The sequence below is a fragment of the Oncorhynchus clarkii genome, unplaced genomic scaffold (assembly GCF_045791955.1).
Source record: "Oncorhynchus clarkii lewisi isolate Uvic-CL-2024 unplaced genomic scaffold, UVic_Ocla_1.0 unplaced_contig_3734_pilon_pilon, whole genome shotgun sequence".
Lineage (NCBI taxonomy): Eukaryota > Metazoa > Chordata > Actinopteri > Salmoniformes > Salmonidae > Oncorhynchus > Oncorhynchus clarkii.
In genome coordinates this window covers 1-10,000 of record NW_027259685.1, presented here as the reverse complement: position 1 = coordinate 10,000, position 10,000 = coordinate 1, and the positions used below count along the sequence as shown (strand labels likewise).

General features: G+C 43.4%; 1 protein-coding gene across 1 annotated transcript in view; it reads left to right on the top strand.

Moving 5' to 3' along the window:
• The window catches only part of LOC139400698 (dmX-like protein 2), a gene marked incomplete at both ends in the record, with an annotated part of 11,897 nt that extends 4,404 nt beyond the window's left edge, over positions 1-7,493 (top strand). Inside the window, 5 exons of the mRNA XM_071145386.1 lie at positions 1,498-1,642; positions 4,841-4,907; positions 5,269-5,441; positions 5,815-5,986; positions 7,313-7,493. Coding sequence (XP_071001487.1) covers positions 1,498-1,642; positions 4,841-4,907; positions 5,269-5,441; positions 5,815-5,986; positions 7,313-7,493 — 738 coding nt within the window. The remainder of the gene's footprint in view (positions 1-1,497; positions 1,643-4,840; positions 4,908-5,268; positions 5,442-5,814; positions 5,987-7,312) is intronic.
• Positions 7,494-10,000: the final 2,507 nt, after the last annotated feature.

The following is a 10,000-nucleotide window of genomic DNA, read 5'->3' as shown; positions in this document are numbered from 1 at the left end:
TAACCAACAATGCAGTTTAAAGAATACAACAGGTGTAGTAGACCTCACCGTGACATTCTTACTTACAAGCCCTTAACCAACAATGCAGTTTAAAGAATACAACAGGTGTAGTAGACCTCACCGTGACATTCTTACTTACAAGCCCTTAACCAACAATGCAGTTTAAAGAATACAACAGGTGTAGTAGACCTCACCGTGACATTCTTACTTACAAGCCCTTAACCAACAATGCAGTTTAAAGAATACAACAGGTGTAGTAGACCTCACCGTGACATTCTTACGTACAAGCCCTTAACCAACAATGCAGTTTAAAGAATACAACAGGTGTAGTAGACCTCACCGTGACATTCTTACTTACAAGCCCTTAACCAACAATGCAGTTTAAAGAATACAACAGGTGTAGTAGACCTCACCGTGACATTCTTACTTACAAGCCCTTAACCAACAATGCAGTTTAAAGAATACAACAGGTGTAGTAGACCTCACCGTGACATTCTTACTTACAAGCCCTTAACCAACAATGCAGTTTAAAGAATACAACAGGTGTAGTAGACCTCACCGTGACATTCTTACTTACAAGCCCTTAACCAACAATGCAGTTTAAAGAATACAACAGGTGTAGTAGACCTCACCGTGACATTCTTACTTACAAGCCCTTAACCAACAATGCAGTTTAAAGAATACAACAGGTGTAGTAGACCTCACCGTGACATTCTTACTTACAAGCCCTTAACCAACAATGCAGTTTAAAGAATACAACAGGTGTAGTAGACCTCACCGTGACATTCTTACGTACAAGCCCTTAACCAACAATGCAGTTTAAAGAATACAACAGGTGTAGTAGACCTCACCGTGACATTCTTACTTACAAGCCCTTAACCAACAATGCAGTTTAAAGAATACAACAGGTGTAGTAGACCTCACCGTGACATTCTTACTTACAAGCCCTTAACCAACAATGCAGTTTAAAGAATACAACAGGTGTAGTAGACCTCACCGTGACATTCTTACTTACAAGCCCTTAACCAACAATGCAGTTTAAAGAATACAACAGGTGTAGTAGACCTCACCGTGACATTCTTACTTACAAGCCCTTAACCAACAATGCAGTTTAAAGAATACAACAGGTGTAGTAGACCTCACCGTGACATTCTTACTTACAAGCCCTTAACCAACAATGCAGTTTAAAGAATACAACAGGTGTAGTAGACCTCACCGTGACATTCTTACTTACAAGCCCTTAACCAACAATGCAGTTTAAAGAATACAACAGGTGTAGTAGACCTCACCGTGACATTCTTACTTACAAGCCCTTAACCAACAATGCAGTTTAAAGAAAAATAAGAGTAAAGAAAATATTTACTAAATCAACTAAAGTCCAAATAAATAAATAATAATAATAATGAGGAGACCATATAAAGGGGGTACCGGTACCAAGTCAATGTGCGGGGAACAGGTAACCATGTAGCTGTTTAACCATGTGTATGTGTCCTGTAGGGAACCGTATTCTGGCAGCTACAGAGCACCTGCAGCTGTGGGCCCCTCCGTCAGCAGACACACTGATAGAGGAGGAGGATGGACCCATGACCGATGACAAACCCCACCCTGCCCTCAACGACTGGAAATGTGTTTGGCAGTGCAAGTGAGTGACAGGAGCTGTGTGTGGTGCTTTTCAAGTGTTTAGTAGACATCAGACCTGTAGACAGTTAGAGCTCTTTAAAGGTAGTCAGCAACATGACGTAGTGGACATATCAGGCCTGTAGACCGTTAGACCTCTTTAAAGGTAGTCAGCAACATGACGTAGTTGACATATCAGGCCTGTAGACATATCAGGCCTGTAGACATATCAGGCCTGTAGACATATCAGGCCTGTAGACATATCAGGCCTGTAGACATATCAGGCCTGTAGACATATCAGGCCTGTAGACATATCAGGCCTGTAGACCGTTAGAGCTCTTTAAAGGTAGTCAGCAACATGACGTAGTTGACATATCAGGCCTGTAGACATATCAGGCCTGTAGACATATCAGGCCTGTAGACATATCAGGCCTGTAGACATATCAGGCCTGTAGACATATCAGGCCTGTAGACATATCAAGCCTGTAGACCGTTAGAGCTCTTTAAAGGTAGTCAGCAACATGACGTAGTTGACATATCAGGCCTGTAGACCGTTAGACCTCTTTAAAGGTAGTCAGCAACATGACATAGTTGACATATCAGGCCTGTAGACCGTTAGACCTCTTTAAAGGTAGTCAGCAACATGACGTAGTTGACATATCAGGCCTGTAGACCGTTAGACCTCTTTAAAGGTAGTCAGCAACATGACGTAGTTGACATATCAGGCCTGTAGACCGTTAGACCTCTTTAAAGGTAGTCAGCAACATGACGTAGTTGACATATCAGGCCTGTAGACCGTTAGACCTCTTTAAAGGTAGTCAGCAACATGACGTAGTTGACATATCAGGCCTGTAGACATATCAGGCCTGTAGACTTATCAGGCCTGTAGACATATCAGGCCTCTTTAAAGGTAGTCAGCAACATGAGTTAGATGTAGAAAGTAAACAGTATAGTGGGTAAATGCAGAAATCCCTCCGCCATTTCCTGGTCTCTAAGAGTCATTGTACCATCTAAACAGCTGTAAAATATATTTTCCATAACCAAAGATATTCTATTTTCAGCTGTTTGAAGCTGGTGTACAGAACCGAAAGTAAAATACGCAAAAACAAAAGTTAAGCACAGGAAGCATATAGAACACATCTACCGTTTCTTAGACTTGCTTTCAATGAGAATGACATATCTTTAACTCATATTTCTATGTTAATTTAGTGGACTTATCCAAAAAGTGACATATTGCAGCTTTAAAGGTAGACTCAGTGAAATGATGTAGATGCAGAACGTAAACGGCATAATGGGTACATTTCTGCAGTGACTGCGCCTGGCAACGTCATTTAACTGAGTACCTTTAAAACAGGGAGGTGTTTGACACATAAACAGCGATAAGCAGCTGATACTGACTCAGCATGTTGGTGTGTGACTGTCCTGGAATGGGGAAGTGAGAGTGAAAGGGTTTCCCAACACGTCATGTCAGTCAGTCAGTCTACTGAAAGCACCCGGTCAGAGCTCCTAGTCTGTGGTTGGTGTTCTCTGTACTCTCCTCTCCTAGTGATCTACAACTGTTCACTGTCTTTATCCGTTTAACTCTCATTGTCATTCAAATGTACAGGTAACTGTCAAAATAAAACAAACACCTGAGAAAATGAGGGATACAAAGTCAATTGAAAGCAGGTGCTTCCACACAGGTGTGGTTCCTGAGTTAATTAAGCAATTAGCATCCCATCATGCTTAGGGTCATGTATAAAAATGCTGGGCGGGACATTATTTTGGCTACCATGGCTATGACCCATAGGATGACAATGCCCCCATCCACAGAGCACGAGTTGTCACTGAATGGTTTGGTCACTGAATGGTTTGGTCACTGAATGGTTTGGTCACTGAATGGTTTGGTCACTGAATGGTTTGGTCACTGAATGGTTTGGTCACTGAATGGTTTGATGAGCATGAAAACGATGTAAACCATAGTCCATGGCCGTCTCAGTCACCAGATCTCAACCCAGTTGAACACTAATGAGAGATTCTGGAGCAGCACCTGAGACAGTGTTTTTCATCACCACCAATAAAACATAACATTTTGGAATTGTACATAAACAAACTTTCAATATTAAATCAAGTCATGTATTGAAAAAGTGTAAAATGGGGAAGCACCTTTTTGAGGTAAAAACTGTCAACATTATGTTGTGGAAGAAGTGAGTGGTGTTTGCTGTTTTACTGAGTTTCCCATAGAGAAGTGAAAGCAGCTGAACTGTTTCTCTCTTTCTATCTGTCTCTCTCTCTGTCTCTCTCTCTGTCTCTCTCTCTGTCTCTCTCTCTGTCTCTCTCTCTGTCTCTCTCTCTGTCTCTCTCTCTGTCTCTCTCTCTGTCTCTCTCTCTGTCTCTCTCTCTGTCTCTCTCTCTCTGTCTCTGTCTCTCTCTCTCTGTCTCTGTCTCTCTCTGTCTCTCTCTCTCTGTCTCTGTCTCTCTCTGTCTCTCTCTCTCTCTGTCTCTCTCTCTGTCTATCTCTCTGTCTCTTTCTCTGTCTCTTTCTCTGTCTCTTTCTCTGTCTATCTCTCTGTCTATCTCTCTGTCTCTCTCTCTGTCTCTCTCTCTGTCTCTCTCTCTGTCTCTCTCTCTGTCTCTCTCTCTGTCTCTCTCTCTGTCTCTCTCTCTGTCTCTCTCTCTGTCTCTCTCTCTGTCTCTTTCTCTCTTTCTCTGTCTATCTCTCTGTCTCTCTCTCTGTCTATCTCTATCTCTCTCTGTCTCTCAATTCAATTAAATTCAACGGGCTTTATTGGCATGGGAAACGTGTTAACATTGCCAAAGCAAGTGAGGTAGATAATATATAAAGTGAAATAAACAATAAAAATGAACAGTAAACATTACACATACAGAAGTTTCAAAACAATAAAGACAATCCAAATGTCATATTATATATATATATACAGTGTTTTAACAATGTACAAATGGTTAAAGGACACAAGATAAAATAAATAAGCATAAATATGGGTTTTATTTACAATTTACAATTCTTCACTTCTTCTTCACTTCTTCATCTCTGTCTATATCTCTCTCCCTCTCTCTCCCTGTCTGTCTCTCTCTCCCTGTCTCTCTCTCTCTCTCTCTCTCTCTCTCTCTCTCTCTCTCTCTCTCTCTCTCTCTCTCTCTCTCTCTCTCTCTCTCTCTCTCTCTCTGTCTCTGTCTCTGTCTCTGTCTGTCTATCTGTCTATCTATCTCCCCCTCTCTCCAGGACTGCAATGTCTGTTCACATCACCAAGTGGTCTCCTGATGGGGAATACTTTGCAACAGCCGGCAAGGTACACTCACTCGAAAGCTTTTACCTTGTTTCCATATACTGTCAATATCCCAATCATGTCATAAATGTTTTCTCCTGTAACACCTGTAGAGTAATAAACACATAGTAATGTGCCATCTGGACTTTGTGATAGCTTATTCAGGATCAAGTGTAGCCATTGTGCTTGGTACTGCACTAACCATTGTGCTTGGTACTGCACTAACCATTGTGCTTGGTACTGCACTAACCATTGTACTTGGTACTGCACTAACCATTGTGCTTGGTACTGCACTAACCATTGTGCTTGGTACTGCACTAACCATTGTGCTTGGTACTGCACTAACCATTGTGAGTCTGTCTCACCTGTGTGTTTCCCTGTCCAGGATGACTGTCTGTTGAAGGTGTGGTACCCCACCACTGGGTGGCGCTCTGCTGTGGTGCTCCCAGACCTCCCAGATAAGAAAGGCCCTCAGGTCCACTTCTCCTTCATATACCTGGCCCACCCCCGCTCTGTCACCGGCCTGTCCTGGAGGAAGACCAGCAAATACATGCCCAAGTCAGAACACGCACACACACACACACACACACACAAAGGACCAAACACACAAATGCACACACACACAAAACACACACACAAAACACACACACACACAAAACACACACACAAAACACACACACAAAGGACCAAACACACAAATGCACACACACACCCCCACATTTTAAATAGAGAAAAAACATAAGTCAAGCTGATTGTAAATTCTAATCTGTTGTATAGATTCAGCTTTATGTTTCTGAATGTCTCAATCCCATACTAATGGAAAGATTTTGGGCTTTACTAAACTGTCAATCATCAATGTAAAATGATGTTCTGTGTGTCTCTCTCATTCTCCCTCTTGCTCCCCCTTGCTCCCCCTGCCTCTGCTCTCCAGGGGTAGTGTGTGTAATGTGTTGTTGACGTCGTGTGAGGACGGTGTGTGTAGGTTGTGGTCTGAGACGGTGCTGCCAGAGGACAGTATCCTGGGTGGTCAGATCACTGAGAACACATACAGCTCCAGCCTGCCAGGCCTGGGGGGCAAGGACAAGATACAGCACGCCCTGGAGGTAAAGACAACACAGTACACACACATGCACAAGCACACACATGCACAAGCACACATGCACACACACACACGCACACACACATGCACACGCACACACACACACCCGTAAACTCACACACACGTAAACTCACACACATGCACAGACATGCACACACACACACACACACACCCGTAAACTCACGCACACACATGCACACGCACGCGCGCACACACACGCACACACACACGCACGAGCACACACACGCACACACATGCACACACACACACATACACACACACACATGCACACACACACACGCACATGCACACGCACACACACACACACACGCGTAAACTCACACACACGCACAGACATGCACACACACACATGCACACACACGCCCGTAAACTCACGCACACGCACGCACACACACACGCACACACATGCACACACACACATGCACACACACACACGCACACACACGCACACTCACGCACACACATGCGCACACACACATACACACACACCCCCACAAATGCACACACATACACACATACACACCCGCAAACACACACACACATGCACACACACAAAATGTGTTCTTCAAACAAACTTTGTGGTTGTCATTTTGAATGTACACTTTATTAGTTAGTCATTTTAAAAAGGCACAGAGATGTAGAACAGATTGATATTGTTGGATTTTAGCTTGAAATCTACTTATTCATGTTAGCATACGAGAACTTATTGATGACTTTACGTGTATAATGAATGTGTATGTTGGGGTCAGTGGAAGGTGGATAAGAACTAGGTGTATGGAAAGTTACTGAGTGAGACAAGGGGGAGGCAGGAAATGTACATTCTGTCTAACATGTTATTGTTAAATCTCATGGATCCTATGGAGGGAGGCAAAGGGTAACAGTCTGGTTTCAGTCACTGATAAGGTAGGACAGCCGTGGAGGAGGGAGGAATTTGACCCGAGGTCAGATGAGGTGACAAGGAACAGTCCTATTACACACAATGACTACAACAATAAGAGGAACCAATTAAGTTCCTGACTAGCAACAGAGATGGATTACCTGTCTAGATGTCAAGGAGTTGACTCCTCCTAGTAGGACGGTATAAATATATGTGCTTGGTAAACAAGTCTTTGTCTTTGCAGCTGTTTGACCCAGTGGCGGAGTAAACTTGTTTTGAGGTTTTCCTAGTGATTCCTTTGAGTTTGTACTCTGTTTGTTTAGAACCTAACAGTATGAAGGGCGTCAATAACATTATGCTTCTCTTCTCTCTTCCTGTCCCACCTCCTGCCCTGTCATTGGTCCTCCCCGTGCCTGTCCTCTCATTGTCCAGTCGATGAGCCACCTGAAGCACCTGCGTCGTGGTCGTCGGAGGTCGTCTGCTCTGGTGTCTCACACTGAGTTGCTGCCGTCTCAGATGGGGACCCACGAGACACACACACACCGCCACATCTCTCACCACGCTAACGCTCTCTGTCATTTCCACATCTCTGCCAGCATCAACCCTGCCACGGGTACGTAGCCCACACACACATCACACGCACACACTGCATCAGACATACATATACACTTATACACAAGTCAGAAGTTTACATACACTTAGGTTGGGGTCATTAAAACTTGTTTTTCAACCACTCCACACATTTCTTGTTAACAAACTACAGTTTTGGCAAGTCTGTTAGGACATCTACTTTGTGCATGACACAAGTCATTTTTCCAACAATTGTTTACAGACAGATTATTTCTCTTATAATTCACTGTATCACAACTCCAGTGGGTCAGAAGTTTACATACATTAAGTCGACTGTGCCTTTAAACAGCTTGGAGAATTCCAGAAAATGATGTCATGGCTTTAGAAGCTTCTGATAGGCTAATTTACATAATTTGAGTCAATTGGAGGTGTACCTTCAAACTCAGTGCATCTTTGCTTGACATCATGGGAAAATCAAAAGAAATCAGCCAAGACCTCAGAAAACAAATTGTAGACATCTACAAGTCTGGTTCATCCTTGGGAGCAATTTCCAAACACCTGAAGGAAACACGTTCATCTGTACAAACAATAGTACGTAAGTATAAACACCATGGGACCATGCAGCCGTCATACCACTCAGGAAGGAGCTGAGTTCTGTCTCCTAGAGATGAAAGTACTTTGGTGCGAAAAGTGCAAATCAATCCCAGAACAACAGCAGGACCTTGTGAAGATGCTGGAGGAAACAGGTACAAAAGTATCTATATCCACAGTAAAACGAGTCCTACAGTGGGGCAAAATAGTATTTAGTCAGCCACCAATTCTGCAAGTTCTCCTACTTAAAAAGATGAGAGGCCTGTAATTTTCCTCATAGGTACACTTCAACTATGACAGACAAAATGAGAAAAAAAAAATCCAGAAAATCACATTGTAGGATTTTTAATGAATTTATTTGCAAATTATTGTGGAAAATAAGTATTTGGTCAATAACAAAAGGTTTTCTCAATACTTTGTTATATACCATTTGTTGGCAATGACAGAGGTCAAACGTTTTCTGTAAGTCTTCACAAGGTATTCACACACTGTTGCTGGTATTTTGGCCCATTCCTCCATGTAGATCTCCTCTAGAGCAGTGATGTTTTGGGGCTGTTGCTGGGCAGCACGGACTTTCAACTCCCTCCAAAGATTTTCTATGGGGTTGAGATCTGGAGACTGGCTAGGCCACTCCAGAACCTTGAAATGCTTCTCACGAAGTCACTCCTCCGTTGCCCGGGCGTTGTGTTTGGGATCATTGTCATGCTGAAAGACCCAGCCACGTTTCATCTTCAATGCCCTTGCTGATGGAAGGAGGTTTTCACTCAAAATCTCACGATACATGGCCCCATTCATTCTTTCCTTTACACGGATCAGTCGTCCTGGTCCCTTTGCAGAAAAACAGCCCCAAAGCATGATGTTTCCACCCCCATGCTTCACAGTAGGTATGGTGTTCTTTGGATGCAACTCAGCATTCTTTGTCCTCCAAACACGACGAGTTGAGTTTTTACCAAAAAGTTATATTTTGGTTTCATCTGACCATATGACATTCTCCCAATCTTCTTCTGGATCATCCAAATGCTCTCTAGTAAACTTCAGATGGGCCTGGACATGTACTGGCTTAAGCAGGGGGACACGTCTGGCACTGCAGGATTTGAGTCCCTGGCGGCGTACTGTGTTACTGATGGTAGGCTTTGTTACTTTGGTCCCAGCTCTCTGCAGGTCATTCACTAGGTCCCCCCGTGTGGTTCTGGGATTTTTGCTCACCATTCTTGTGATCATTTTGACCCCACGGGGTGAGATCTTGTGTGGAGCCCCAGATCGAGGGAGATTATCAGTGGTCTTGTATGTCTTCCATTTCCAATTAATTGCTCCCACAGTTGATTTCTTCAAACCAAGCTGCTTACCTATTGCAGACTCAGTCTTCCCAGCCTGGTGCAGGTCTACAATTTTGTTTCTGGTGTCCTTTGACAGCTCTTTGGTCTTGGCCATAGTGGAGTTTGGAGTGTGACTGTTTGATAAAAAAAAGCCAGACTACAGTTTGCAGCTGCCCTTGGGGACAAAAGATTGTACTTTTTGGAGAAATGTCCTCTGGTCTGATGAAACAAAAATAGAACTGTTTGACTATAATGACCATTGTTATGTTTGGAGGAAAAAGGGGGAGACTTGCAAGCCGAAGAATACCATCCCAACCGTGAAGCACGGCGGTGGCAGCATCATGTTGTGGGGGTGCTTTGTTGCAGGAGGAACTGGTGCACTTCACAAACTAGATGGCATCATGAGGCAGGACAATGATGTGGATATATTGAAGCAACATCTCAAGACATCAGTCAGGAAGTTAAAGCTTGGTCACAAATTGATCTTCCAAATGGACAATGACCCCACACACACACACACTGCATCAGACATACATATACATACAGCTGCACACAAATCACACACACACACTGTATCAGACATACATATATATATATATACACACACACACACACACACACACACACACACACACACACACAC